This window comes from Syngnathus scovelli, chromosome 8 (assembly GCF_024217435.2).
Source record: "Syngnathus scovelli strain Florida chromosome 8, RoL_Ssco_1.2, whole genome shotgun sequence".
Lineage (NCBI taxonomy): Eukaryota > Metazoa > Chordata > Actinopteri > Syngnathiformes > Syngnathidae > Syngnathus > Syngnathus scovelli.
In genome coordinates, this window is record NC_090854.1 from 12964103 (window position 1) to 12979767 (window position 15665).

The 15665-nt window shown below is 41.1% G+C and overlaps 1 protein-coding gene across 2 annotated transcripts in view; it reads left to right on the plus strand.

Moving 5' to 3' along the window:
• Positions 1 to 28: 28 nt before the first annotated feature.
• col4a2 (collagen, type IV, alpha 2) overlaps positions 29 to 15665 on the plus strand; it is a 31441-nt gene continuing 15804 nt past the window's right edge. For both annotated transcript variants that reach the window (XM_049728776.1, XM_049728777.1), the window contains exons 1-4: positions 29 to 192; positions 315 to 395; positions 472 to 523; positions 10126 to 10206. In XM_049728776.1, coding sequence (XP_049584733.1) covers positions 358 to 395; positions 472 to 523; positions 10126 to 10206 — 171 coding nt within the window. In that variant the 5' untranslated portion in view covers positions 29 to 192; positions 315 to 357. The remainder of the gene's footprint in view (positions 193 to 314; positions 396 to 471; positions 524 to 10125; positions 10207 to 15665) is intronic.

Below are 15665 nucleotides of genomic sequence, written 5' to 3' on the forward strand. Positions count from 1 at the left end.
ACCAAACCCCTCTCCACCCATTAACGACCACCCTCGCCCATCATGTGAACGAACACGACTAGTACAAACACTTTGGACGTTTCGGCGTAAGGAGAGGATCCACTCGGCACACTTTGCTTGGCTTTTTAGGAGAATAATCCAGAAAGTTTTTACCGTGGAACGTCTTATCGCTGCGTTACGCGCAAAGTTTGGGTGAGTGCGAGTTAGTACATTCTTTCAATGAATCCAGTGTAACTCTGTAAAAAAAAAAAAAAACAGATCTAACTATTTGTGATATAGCTGATTTTTGTTCACTTTTACTCTCTTCTGAATAGTCATGTTTTAAGAGCTGCGTGACGCGGAGCTGTTTGTGGAACTATGCAAGGGCATCACAACAGAGACGTGACGCATCTCAGGTGAGTAAAAGCAGAAGGATCACCTTAATAAATCTCAATCCGATTTCATCTTCCTCATCATCAATTCATTTTACAGGTTGCTGCTGCTGTGCGCCTGCGTGGCCGTCCTTGTCTCGGGAGCGCACGCGGTAAGTGTTTTGGTTTACCCCACGGGTGGTTGATGAAGACTATTATTTGTATCACGAGTGTTGAGTCAATACGTGGGATGCAAAAGTTTGAAAGTTTAACGGTGTTTTTAAAGTAGGTTTGTGCGTGTGGGCACGTGTAGAGTGGATGGAGTGTGCAAAGAGTGGGAGTGTCACGCGTGGGGAGGGTCTCCAAGCCAAGAGGGGTTTGGCCTTGGCATACCTCTGATGCAGTGCAACTGATACCTGTAGCCTATAATAAATGTAGTAAAGACTCATGGAGAGAGTCGACACAAAGTGTTAATTGCATATTTTATGATCAAAAATATTTTTGAAGATGACTTTTCGAGACGTATTCTTGTAATTTATCGGAATGTAGTTGCAGTATGGTGTGAAAAGAAACATGTTTTGCAAGAACAAAATAATCCTTTTTTTTCCTAATGAAGTCACAAATATTATAAAGGAAATAATTTTAAAAAATTAAAACGTAAATAAGTTTAAAAATGAATGAATAAGTTAATAAATATTAAATAAATAACATTTTGCATACAAGTTGGGAACCATTATTTACAGAATATAGGTGGAATAAGTTGAGGGGGAAAATGGCTTTATGAAAATAAAATCATACAATTAAAAACAGGAGTTGAAATATTCTGATGGGAAAATAGTAAAAGTAATTACACATTAACTTTTATAATTATGGGAAAGAAACTGATACAGAAAAAAAGGAAAATATGGGAGAAAAATGATTTTAAAGTAATGAATTTGTAGAATTTATTTTCCATCAACATGGTGGGAACATTATAAGAAAATCACATTTTCATTGTATTCCCAAAATGTTCTCCTTTTTTTTTAATGACAAAGTCAAAATATTATGTGAGAGGGGAATTTTTAAATACATTGCAATACTATGCAGGGAAAAAAATCCAAACTTGAAAATATCCTGATTTCGCATGAAGATGAAAGTTTACTTCACATGAAAAAGGCGCCCTTTGTCTTGTGCTTTTTAAATCAGATTTAAAAGCATGTGACACAGCACAGGTCCTCTCTTTATTGGGATGCTCCAAGACTGTACTTGCAAGGACAGTGGTCTCATTTTAGTTTGGGTTCTGTTTTTAGGCTAATTTACCATTAAACAGTTCACTAAAAAAAGGACTTAGAGAATAAGTCTGTTTTCAAATGCAACTGTCACCAACTACTAACGCATCTCTGTGATGTTTCTCATCTCTGCTGCACATTGCAACATATGTTTCTGTTCAATTTCATATCCCAACCCCACCCACGGGAGCTTTCTGAATCTCTCAACCAGATCCCCACCTCCGCGTCACGACTATTTCCCACCATCCATGTGATGTTTTACATTGGGGTTCCCCCGCTTCTCTATGGGGAATAACCCGCTCAAGATGTTTCCCGTTTAAGATTGATCAGCTCTCTTTACGCTGCATTAGTCAAACTCTTGCACTATAAACAAACAGGGAAAAATCGATCTTGTTCACAATTAAGATCTGGAAATGTAACGCTGGCTCAGGGGGCCACACCTGACTACTTAAGAAAGCAAAGCTGGACCCACTGAGTTAATGGAGCAAAAACACACGCAGAACCTCCCTCATCAGATGGAGAAAGGAAAACTCTCGAGACGATAAACGCTAACAGGATGTATCAAATCAGAACCTTTTATTCACGTGCGTTTGAGAAGATATTTCAAGATGTTTTGGAGCGAGATGGAATGAGTGGGTGGGTCGGCGGGCTTCTGGCAGCGGATGTTTTGGGAATGGGATCTGTGTCGGAGGAAGAAGCGATTCGTGCTGCAGATTTCCTACTGTACCTGGCGGCCGAGCTACGGCATCTGCTTTGCCAGTTAACTTGTCACTAATTGATTGTTGTGGTCTGCGTTGTATTTAGGGGTCCCGGTGGTGTGTTTTAAATCCACATTCAAACTTGATCGAATGTGGGATGATTAAGAACTTAAACAGAAATGCTGTTTTAGCAATAATCCACCGTGCAAAAAATAAGGGATGTGGTCGGGCCTTGTGGTCAGACAGCTTGTTTTGCTCTTATGTTGTTATTGTTCGTAAATTAACATGGTCGCAATGTTTGCATGAGATCTAAGCAGATCTTGAACAGTATCAAAGAGCAAGAATAATGAAAATAAATAAAATTCTTGTGGTTTGCCACATTTGGGCAACAGCAATGAATGTTACAAACAATCGGAGCAAGCCGACATTGCATTGAAGTTTTCTCACTGACTCATAAAAAAGTTGTTTTATGATTACTGATGAACACCAGTTCTAAAATTTCCCGCCCATTTAACATTTATTTCTGATTTTCATTGAACAGAATATGACACCAGCCTTAGAACAATGGGGTCCAGTACTTGGATGCTCCCAGCAGAGGCAGTGTTGAGTCACTCTCAACTAGTTTGCTGTCAAAACTTAAAATATTGTCAATAAAGATGACACAATTTCCATAGCGTTAAAATTATTACATATTAATCAATCAATTATTTGATAGTTCTTTTTTCCCCCATCTGTCAATTAATCAGTGCAGTCCATCTCAAAGCGAAGGCTTCTTTTTTTTCAACATCAGCCAACTGCGCGACTACAAATCACTTTTTGATGTGAAAATGTGGCGTGCGATATGAAAGGGGGTCACGTCCGACACGTGAGCGACCTCTCGAACGTGATTGTTTTATACGACTGAATCGGGAGGAAGATGTCTGCCTGCGATAAAGCAAGGGAAACTGGTGAATGTAACGCCTGGCCAAATAGTTTCGGTGATACAGAAAGTCAAGCGTAACAATTGAGGGAAGAGCCCATTGTGCTATGCGGCAGGAAGCCAAAAGACACGTGTGGTCGTGCGAGAGAGTGAAGAAAGGTGGTGGTCACCTTCATAGGTTGATGACAGTGTGTCGGTGTTATCGATGAATCGGCATGTGCTCGAGTGGCCTTTTGTTGCCTCAAGAAGTTATATCCTGCATAATTGTGAGACTTTATCATGATTGCTTTCAGATCTGCTGGCTCTCGGGTTAATTTTAAATCTCATTAAACATGGACAGTGTTATTTTAAAAGAGATGGGCAATGCTGCTCGTTCTTATGTATATTGATAATACACACAAGTGAGGCAGATAAAGCAAAATTACAGTCAGGGTCTAATTCCTGAACTTGCACTGTACATTTGTCTGCTTTTCCTTTTCACACGTGCATGAAGCGTGATGTGTTTATCTGGGTTAAATGTCAATTTTATGGGGAACATCCTGAGCTGAGCATTGTGTGACGACAACATAGATTATCCACAGAAGGTCTCTAAACAGGAAAAGGAAGGAGGGTGGAGTTCAATGTGTCAGAGTTTCTTTACAGCCCTGCTGGTCCTCACATATTTGGGCGACCTCATACGAGTCATGGTGTTAACCATTTGTTGACTGGGGGTGGTTTTTTTTTTTATTAAGGCAAATCAGGTGTGGTCAGGTGAAGCACAATTTGATTTAGTTTCCATCTTGTGACTGGTAGAAGAGTGTTCCGACCCTTCAGCCTTTACAAATGCTCCACTGAATCATCATAGAATAGTCATTAAAAAGATCTGTTTTGTGTTCTAGCTTATTTTTCAAAACCAGTTGTGATTTCTAGTCAATGCATGAAAATTTTCTGACCTATACAGTAGATGTTTGGATTTTGTAAGGTGGCAGCAAATTCCAATTGAATAGCCACATTTGGGCATGGTATGCTGCTTGGTGCAAGGAATTGAAAGATTGCAGTGATTAATTTAAACCCATAATGTAGCAAAGTCTGTAAACAATTACAAGCGCTCAGCTTGGACAGTTGACTACAATAGCGGTTGGCAGGTGCGAGGAAATGGTTGACTCCACACAAGACAGATGTGAAGCAGCTCTTGGAAACATTGCTCACTTTTATACGGGGAAATATTAGTTGAGTGAATCATGGGAAAGCAACATTTTCAAGCATTTTTTTAGCTAATAATAAATGTGAGTTTGAAATGGAGACAATTTTCTTGAGCATTTTCACTTTCTGTAAAGTAAATCTTTCAATTGCTACCTTTTTCTTCATGTTTTCATTTGGAATACAATCCGCAGAGTTGCAGCGTAGTTCTCGGCGCACTACAATGACAAGCACAAACATACGGTTAAATTAACACAAATTCCTCCATTCATTTCCACCTAATGACATCCATCCAACCACTCATAATTATTTTATGTGCAACCGCAAGTAGTAAAACCCAGCTGCTGATTTTTATTTGTGGCTGAACAGTGTCTGGAAAATCCTTACATGATGTCTTCCATGATAAATAAATAGAAGGACACAATGGTCCCGACAGAGCACAATGAGAGAATCTCAAATAATCCTCAGTGAGTCCAATCAGTCATCCCACCCAACGGTCACTGCGTTTGCACTTCTCTTACTTCCTTTTATAGTCTTACAACGCCACTTATTACTCTCACGGTTGTCTCGTGTGCCCGTGTGCTCATTTATCTCTCTAAAGGACGCCCGGCGACTTGTCCTCTCTTGACCTGAGTCTTCCCTTGGTTGTATTTCAACTCTGTTCCCGTCATGTGTGTTTTATTGATTAAGTGATGTAGTGCTTGGTTCAAAAGGTGCTCGCATAATGAATGGATTTGTTGGCATTTAGCTCAGTCGTATGTAAAATCGGTTTTCAAGATGATTCGTGTCCACATTGTAAAAGGTCTTCCTCCATATGAGAGGCATCCACTTTATAGCATTTTTCTAAATTAGCTTTTTTTTTTTTTGCTTACTACAGGTTTCTGATTGGCTACAATGGCAAAATTTTACAATTGTCTTTTACATGGAGATTTTTTTTTTTTTTTTAAATAATCATTTTTTGTTCCCATCGTTGCCTCTGGGAAACTTGTCTCAAAATTCAAACAAATAAATTGTGTTCAACTTCGGATGGCGTTATCTCACATCTTCATTCATCTGTAAACACTTCCAGATCGTTCCATTTGGACATCACTCGACGTCTGATTGCAGGATTGAGCAGGGATCTTTTTTCCCAAACATAATCTGACAGGTCAACGTGATCGCTGAGTTCCAGAATAGATTTAGATTGGATCCAATCCCATTTCCATTTAGCTAAGGCTAAGAGCAGGAAGTGTTGATTAGGAGCATGGTCAACTTGGGAAATGAAGTCGAGTTTGGGTATGACCTGAGGGGGGGTGGGGGGCAAGGTCCAGCTGTGTCAGGCAAAAGGGCAGAAATGAAAACTGTGTTTATAATGGGGCCTTGCCAGACGAGCACAGCGGGAGTTAGTGGTACTCCACGCTGTTTCTTCAACGGAAGAACATGCTGCCTTCCCATGTTATGACCTACTCTTTGCAATGTGACCTGCTCTTTGTGTCTCGAGACCTCCTTTTCACCACCCCCAAATTTAGTTCAATTTAAATGGCAATAAATCACAGACCAATATGAGACCAACAGGACACAAGTTCCTGGGAAAGCAGTTCCCATAATGTTTTTTTTGAAAGTCCAGGGGATGAAACCGTTACAGTCAAAAACATCTTCTGCAAGGTTGGTCAAGTTCATGAACATATCCATGGTCCTGGTGACACTAAGCTTCAAACAAGAGCTGCCGCATCATTACTACACCAAGTAAAAGAGCACAGCATGTGTACAATGATGAAGAGGATGGAGGTCTCAGAAGAGAAGATGCAAGAGAGAATAGGATAGTCACAGAATGGACTCATCTGGGACCATCTGTGTTCACAGCATAAGAAATTCCAGTTCAAAGTATATGAACACATTTGGCTTTGGATATGTTTATGGGCATTGACTCCATAGATCATGAAAATATTTAAATGGTGACGCCATTCCTCAGCGCACAATCACTCGGTCAGTTGGTGGTCCTTTTCTGTATGTCTGTAAAACAGCTGTATTCCAAGGAAAAAATGCTTGTAATTCTCAATTTTTCATTGTCTGACAAGTATTTTATACATCATACCAGACCCCAGGCTCTCGTCATCATAGTTCTAACCGCCTGTGTTATTGTGTGTAAACACACAGAGGTTCTGTGTGAAACAAAATGGCGACTTTGTGTTGGATTTCCTGCGACCGAGCTCAATCTTCAAACATCTTCATCCAATATCTTATTCAACCACCAGGCCTTGGCCCAGTTTTCAATTGAGTGACAAACTCCTTTTGTTTTTCCGTTTGCGCACATGTAATTTCAGGGCTGGTTTGACAGATTGGCATTTCAACAGGAAGTTGATGGTGAAGTGGCAGGATGTAGAATTTGGAATTAAAAAGCCATAGTGAAAGGGACGTCTTTCAAAAAGTTCCTTCTCAGTGTAATAAAAGCCTTTGAGAGATCTTGTGTAAAATCAAGATATGACTCAGCTAGAATAGCAAATCCAACACAAACATGGCTCGGTTTGGCATTTTGCCTGTTCAGCCTGACTTGTGTTTGGCTTCTTTTTAAGGTGTTTGTTTACAGAGTAGATCTGAGTAAGTTGTGTCGAGCTACTGTTGCCGGACAAAGACAAACAGAAAACATTCCCACTTGACACGTCGTTCTCCTTTTTAGAGCCCTTTTGAATGAAGCAACTTTAATCTACTGTTTAATATATGCACTGAGGCAACACTCATTTTAAAAATGCACTCCTGCTAGAACATGAGACCAGTTGTAAAAATGCCATTTTTGTTTTTGGACCAAATCATATGCCACATCGGAGAACCCGAGAATGTTGGTGTTAAATATGTAGCAGAAACGATAAAAAGCCAACCTAAATAATTACCCAATGTCCACTTCGGGAATAACTCTATGTAGTTACTTTTATCTGAGCATCCTGAAGAAAAGTATTTCCGCTGTTAAATCAGTGTGTAAGCATGCTTGTCAGCGTCAGCTAGCATGAGGAGTATTCCACACCCACACTGATGTATCAAGACACCGTGTTTCCTTTACAGATGAGACGTGTCTGGTGACTCAGCAGTTGATTCACATAAAGCCGATCCGTTTTGTAAGACACATCATTAGTGGAACACATGTAAGCTGTTGTCCTGGCAAGCCGCGAACAGACAAATCGTTCATAAATGAAGGAGGTGGTGAAAATACACTCAAATACACAAAGACATTCCCGTCCTAAGCGTGTTTCTGCCCCAATCGCAGATCTATTTATCACTGGTTTATTTAACTTTTACTCAATGTCGGACATTTTGTCAAATCCTCCATCTTTACCCAGCACGTACATAGCATGCTATTCTTTTACTTTCAAGATTCTTTGGAATGGAATTCCTGTTGTCCCAAAACATTCTTTTTTTTGCAATCCTGACAGGTTTAAGACACTCCGTTTCTTTCTTTAGCAAAGTCTTGTGCCACCCATCGCAGTTCAAACGATCAACTTAGCCTCCTCTAAGATCTTTTACGTTTGATCCAATGACAACTAGGGGGGTCTCACGCAAGCACTGTTTATACTCTTTGGCGTGGTTTCATGTTAAAAGCAAAGCATCCATCTCAAAGGGGCACTTTGTCAACTCCGTCACTCAAGCATCACCATGAGCAGCGTTACGGGAGCCGTTGGTGACATCAAGGCTGACCTCTGACAACCTGAGTATTTTTATTACAATCACTAGTTTTACAAACCAAAATAGTGCTTAGCTTAAAGAGGAAAGCGGAAATAGTTTGGTGGCCTTCCTCCAAATCGACGCCAAAATCAAATCAGTCATAAGTGATGTTATCGTTAATCGTACGTGTATCACATTACGATTCTAATGAGTCATTTGCCCTGGGAGATGAGCAGTTTATACAGCTGCCGTATTAACATCACACATTTAAATGAGCGAGGCGCTTGCAACATCGCAAAGCCATGGAAATGAAATAAAAAAAAAAAAAAAAAGGCAAAGCGAAAGAGGCATAAGTGACTGTGAGAAAAAGAGCGCTGTTGACCCAGCTGCTTTTATTTCATTCATTGCACACTATCTCAAGACATCCGCCGACATTGGGGTGAGGCCGTAAAGGATGGGGAGGTAACAGAAACAACATTCCTCATGAGAAATGCCATTAATTTCACCACTAGGCCTCATAGAATGCTAAAGAGTCTATAGGTCTACATGAGGGATTTACAAACCCGTGTCCTTTTCACATTGCATTCCAAATAAATTGACGCATCAGGGCCGAATGAGTAGCGTGGGGATTTATTTATACGCTTGTGAATTCCAGACTGAACTCTGAAGCTGGATACATGGAACGGCCGTTCATCATGTTGCCAAAGAAATTGGACAAGATCGTCTAAACAAGCTATGATGTATAGAAAACAGGATACTGTCGTGCTGCTGTAGTCGTCAGCAGCTATTTTAGTTTGACTTGGACTGATTGCTGCATTTGAAGGGACTGCCTTTAAGGGAGTTATTCTTTTGTACTGTAAACCCTAGGCGGAGATGCTGCAGACTATTGTTTGATTTAGTCTTCCGCTTCAATGTGGAAAAAGTGGCGACTGCTCTGTATCCTAACTGGAATGAAATGACTTCCTGCTTTTACACACGGTGGCCCCGCAGATGTTTGCTTCTTTACACCCTCTATCAGGAATTACGTCCATACGGAGTCTACCACCATGATGCGTGGTGAAGATTAAAGCACGACATCAGCGATATCAAGTAGCACTTTGAAAGGTGCCCTCAGACAGTTAACAAAGAAACGCAGACATGTTGATTCCGTAAGGACGAAAAGAGCCTTTTTGTTGTCGCGGATCATTAGAGGACGGCACGTCTCTGATAAAAGAAGGTCTTTGTGAGCTTGTGAGGAGGGTCTCAATGTGGCCCTTTGTCAGCGGAGATGCTCTCAGACTGAGGAGGGGGGATTATTCTGATTCCTTATCCACCACTGTGGGCATAAATTGGACAGCTTGGACTTTTAAACAAGGACAATTTGGCTCTCAATTCAGCTATGGTATGACCATGTAGGTGGAAGACGTAGGCATGAAGAACTTGTTCACTCATGTATGGAAGAACTAGAGTTCCTGTGTGGAAGACCTGTTCCATTAATATTAGGTCGCCTCTGGCTCATGTGGGAAAAGTTTTATCAAGACCCCGCTTTGTTTTGCGTCTTCTGCCTCTTATGAGCTAGTAATGCGGTCCTGACAGACACAAAGACGTTTGGTAGAGCTAGCTAGCGTAGGGACTTTCGAAGCCTTTGACCTCTGCTTTTCTACCATCGGGGACCCTCACGCAGACGGTCAAAGTGACAGTGGGTGGTTTTGTGACAGAGGCGACCAAAGACCTTCAATTGTCATGCAAGTATCTCTTGATCAAAGACACATGCTAAACCATTCATGTCCACTATGACTCATTCAAACACTCCAGTTGCAGTATAAACAGCAGCTAAGTCCACACACCACAATGTACACAAACAACACCTTCATGACACAAAAGATTACCAAACATCTGTGTTCCATCAGCCCTAATAAAAACAGACTGATGGTAGTTCTCCAATAGGTTTTACTATTCCGAAGCGTAGTGTGGCGGACTGAATTGAACTGTATTGTCTTCCAGAAAATAAGCATACAATGACCCAGTTTCCTGAATGCTTGCTATGTACTGTATTCCCTGGTTGCTAATAGCTTCATGTTGCATGTTTGTGTCTGCAGGGTGGGAAGAAGCACAGCGGTCCCTGCGGAGGAAGAGACTGCAGCGGAGGCTGTAAATGTTTTCCCGAGAAGGGTGCTAGGGTAAGTCCCTTACTGTTCTAAATAGCTGCATAAATAAACCTCTTGGTCATCATACTGGACGACCAAATAAGGCTAAGACGGGAGCGCAGCCCCAGGCCTGGTTCGGAAAGCTCTTTCAAAAGTCGCAGCTATGGCTGACGGCGCATCACTGGAATCGGCTCACGTGTTGATGCTTCAGGTGGCACCTCAACCTTTCTCCCTTAGTGACATCATACTGCAGTTTGTGAATAGCGCTGCTGATAACAAAGTTGTCTCTGTTTCTGAACTAAAAGCAATATTGCGTCTCATCACAACTTTGACAGCCAGCCAGAAAAGCTAGGAAATATAGCTTTTTCACGCAGCTAGGAATTCCCACCAATCATCACGGCAAAAGCAGAAGGTCATATGGAAAGTAATGCGTCGAGTCCGGGAGAGACACTAAAGCCAGAAATGAAAGACAGTGACAAGTGTGAGGAACCTGATGCAAAGGTTTAAGACCATAGAGACAGACACAGACTAAACACACTCGGATAATCATCTGAGAATGAATGACGACTGCTTTTCCCCCCGCACGTGCACTCCATATCTGTACATGAGGTTGGGATCCCTTGGGCTCTGTAACTTTGGCAATTGGACAACCGGCACCTACTTTCCGCACCTATTTGTCATATGTGAAAGAATTCCATCTGCTCTTCAAATAGAGAAATAGAGCCCAGTGTTTACTTGGAAGAGATTATGGTTATTTCGAGCATTTTGAGTTATCCAATTTCTCAGGAATCATGGGAACCAAACATATCTACACACAATAAAATCCAAGAATACTAAAACTAGGAGCAACTTGCTCTATTTAAAATGACGGGATGGGTTTAGCTGCTGTACATTGGCGTCACTCAAGAGCAACTTTACAGTAGCTGCTGCCCTTGACCTTACATACTCAGTGATGAGGATACGTACAGGAAAAGTCCATAAAAAAGTAGCGAGGCACAGAGAGGAAGTTCCGCATTCCACGTTGGCGCAATGCGAGAGATTGCGGCGAGGGGGTCAGAAGATTGCCTTTATCTTCCTCCACCTCGCACTCGCTCACCCGCTATCTGCGTCAAAAGGATTTCCATCATGCCGTAAAATTGTGATAACGACACGCCAAGCGTGAGATGTTTACATTTCCGCCACTGGATAGGTTTTCTCCCTCAGTGTTGGATTTCTAAGAGGCGAATGAAACAGGAGATAGCATGTATAGTGAAAAACACCAATACAAAGTTCAATGGTAATCATTTGTGTAATTTTGAAAAAATAAATAAAATATCAGTCAATACATTATTTAAACATTAGCTTGGGTTCCCCCCTTTCGGACTCACTTGCTCTGAACTTCTTTCGAACACGTTCTCCCTGTCCACCAGCCAAAATACTTTGAGAATATGACAGAAAACAAGATGTTTCCTCACAGATGTGTTATCTTCAACACGCATCTATCTTCTTTCCTCCCAAATCTCCGTGGCAGTGACATGCTGCCAAATGCTTCGCAGCTGCTTGATTTGGCAAAGACCTGACTCAGCTGTGATGAGGCGTGACACCAGGCTAAATGGGGACTTGCATGCTGCTTAAATGAAAATTTTCAACAAGAACCTTTTCAGGTGAACTTCATTTGAACCTCTCTAAAACATTTCAATGCACGTGTGCACTTGTTCAGTATTTTTGCACAAAATGGGAGCTAAATGGCAAAATTGACAACAGGCCATGGAAATTCCCAAGGACGTTCACTTCTGTGAGTCTTCCAGTGGATGACTCAAAATTCCAACAACTAGTAGAGTACCGTAAATACGAGGACTGATATAGATAGAAAAGCCGAAAAGGAGACAAAAGGCTGCCTTATGCTAACCTCATAAATCTTTGGCCACCCACTCTTTTGGCATCTTTAGAAGAATGCAGACAGATATCTCAAGCTCCTCCATATTACTTGTTCTTACCGGGCATGTAAGTGGAGTTGCAGTGTTTTGATAAGAAAACTTACAAGGCTATTTTTTGACACAGTAGCGTTATGGAATCAGACCATGGCAACAGTCAAAGCGGAGCAAAAGGCAACTTCTGTGCTCAGCCCAAAAGCATGTTTAGCAGTTCAATGCCATCTTTTGTGTTGGAACTTTTGGACGATCTTTATTTCTCAGGCTTTAGAATTTTTATATTGCTCTGAGAACAGTGGCGCCTATTAAATGAGCCCTCCTTGATGAGGTTTGGGAATCACTGACTGTAAGGCAGATGCTGGGGGAATCTGTTTGGTCCATCCTGGGAAACACTGGCACAGCTGATGCTGGAACAGGAAATGACATATCTCAGGAAGTAGAGCACAATGACAGAGCACTGATTCTATATGGATGGCTTGTGTTTTTGTGGGAAAAAGATCGCCTGTGTGTTTTATTTGCCAGCGGCGGCTATAAATGGCAGAGATTTCCTTGTTCCGTGAAAACATTCTGATTCGATTGCCCATGAATCTCATGTACTTTCCTCTTGGCTCCAGGGACGAACGGGATAATGGTCCAACAAGGAATGTTAAGGATTTCACAAGGTTCAAAGACCTTTTGATGGTGTTCTCACCAAAAGGATGCAAGTCGGTTCTGCTCAAGGGCTCACAACCACTTAAATGGCCGTACTTTATAGCTCCCGGGTGCGTAAGATCACGTCAGAACAATTCAAAACTTCCAAACGCATGACGTACATACTCAAGAGGTCCTCTCATTAAACCTGATTCAAACAGGACGCATTGTTTTGGAGTTGGAAAGATAAACTTTGGATCACCTCCTGGATCACTTCAGATGGTTGCATGAGACACAAATTGATTCAGTTTTTCCTATTTGTGTCCTGTGATTGGCTAGCGACCAGTCCAGGGTGTACCCTGCTTCCCGCTCAAAATCTGTGAGAAGAGGTTCCAGCTCACCGTCATAGTGAGGACAAGCATTATAGGAAAAAACAATAGAAAGAACGGGTACAAGCAATAATTTTAACAATTATTATTGTCAAAGGATAAGGAGGGCTAATTAATGTTAAATGGAAAATAACATGATTGTAAAATAAGCATTAAAACACAAAAGGCAAATGTAAAATGTGCTTCTTTTTTGTCAATGAGCACAAACATACTGTCTTAAATAAATAGCAGTCACAGAAGACCGAAAGTCTCGAGACCACTGCATAAAAAAAAAAAAAAAATCTTCCCACATGTCGCATTTAGCACCAAATCCCTAAGCTGAAGTTTTCACAGCCTCATTTATTCCCCTAAATCGCTCATAACAAGGCCTGGCAAAGAGAAGCACCAACTGTTTGGCAAGGAACACAAAACGGTAGAAGGGGAAGTCTGGGAAGTACAAACCTGTTGCTGTCACTAAAAATTATTCGCTTATTGTTGGACTTGAATTAACTCCATGCAGGAATTGGAGTAACAAGGTCTCCTTGTCTGATATTATGATGTAGCAGGATTTGAAAAAAGTTTGAAGCAGATTTAAACAACAGGTGGGGGATTTGAAGAGGAGATCTTTTATCAAGACAGACCAAACATTGACAACTTATTCCCAGCTGTTTCATTTTAATTGAAACCAAGCAGTTTGCCAAAATATATGAGCAACAGACAAGAATTTGGGAACATTTAGTCCAGACAGTTGATGACTCACAAGACAAATGTCACAAGATCATAATACAAAGGAATTATTATCCATATCGCTTTTAATGAAAATTTCCAGTACGGAGTTGTTCACCAAGTTGTGTTTCTAAATAGCTAAGCAGTGATTGATTGGGACCTAAGATTTGTCAACTGTGATGTCATTTTCAGTCGACAACAGGTGGCAGAATGGCCGCCCACTGAGATGGATAAAAATGGGTTAACTTAACTTATATTCTACAAATGCAATATTAATCAGAATGCCTTTTTTTAGACTAGCAGGGGCACATACAACATATCATTAAAAAAAAGTTGACTTCTCTTTTAAAAGTTATATCATAAAATTATGTTTTCCAACAATATAGTATAATACGCCATCGGTTTTACCGTATTAAATGTGAGAAAGATTAACCAAAATAATGTATCAACAATGAATCAATAAAAAAAGACCATAAGAAAACATTCTGTCAAAATGTACAAACTAAAATAGTGAGTGCAGTTTTCTGTCTGACAAAGATTGTGTTTTTTGGAAATGCGCAGCTGGAACCATAAAACATGTCTGGATATATTTGTGCGAGCAGAAACTTTGTTATTGGTGTATTATATGTTTGACGCCATCTAAATTTAAATAGTACGTTTACGATAAAATAACCAATGTCATCAATTTCTGCTTACTGTGCACCCAGTCGGAGTATTTGTGTCAATGTGTTTGGTTTCTGTAAGCATCCTGCTCGCTTTAATCATCAGCCAGAACACACGACGAAGACAAACACTTAAAGACGAGGCAAAGACGCTCTAGATTTTCGGTTTCCTGTTGTGCAAGGGAGGGATCGTCTGCTTCATAGGAAGGCCTCACATCTAAACGTTGATTCATTTGGCAATATGGTCCTTTTGTGTCTTTCAACCAGATGTCTTATTAGAATCAAGTTTCATGGGAGTAGCGGTTTTTATTATGATGTCCACATGGGTCCTCCACTGGAATATTCTGGAGCATCTGATTTACACACAGGAGTCAAAAAATGTAACGCTCAATGAAGAGTAGCGTTCGGACGGGAGGAAAAATCCTTGTGGGTCACCGGAGCGACGCCATATGTTCCCCATCAGGTGAAAGCTACACGGAGGGGACGGCCGCACAGGAAACAATTAGCTCTCGTAAATACGTCCCTTTCCCTCTTGAATTGCATTTTTTGCAATGTTTACAGAGCTGCCCTGAGTGATCGTGCTTGACACGAGGTCGAATGGGCTGATTTGAAGCCACCCATCAAGATGTAGAGCTAAATAAAGTACCGTACTTTCCGCACTATAAGGCGTACCTAAAAACCTCAAATTTTCTCAAAAGCCGGCAGTGCGCCTTATAATCAGGTGCGCCTTATACATGGACCAATATTGAGCCACTACAGCAGTCGTGTCCGAAGTCCGGCCCGCGGGCCAAATGTATATATCTTATATATGGACAAAGTTTTAAAATAGGCCATAAATTGAAGGTGCGCCTTATAATCTGGTGTGCCTTATAGTGTGGAAAATACGGTAGCTGTTCTTAGGCTGATACAATATAAATACGTGTGCATTTTAATTTGTATTGGAAGGAAATTTATTAGCTCTTCCATGATGTTTCACGAGGGCTAACAAACAATGACAAAAACAATACGTCAAGCCTTTGCACTTCTGTGCTTGGCCGAGGTAAAGACTCCCCAATGCTTCAATCAAAGAAGTAAAGAGAAATTCTCAGAAAAAATCAGTGCGCCCCAAAGAAGCAGTCACGACGTCATATTACAACCGTGGGAGCGAAAACGCAACGCACCCACGATGGATCTCATTACACATAAACACAATCAGA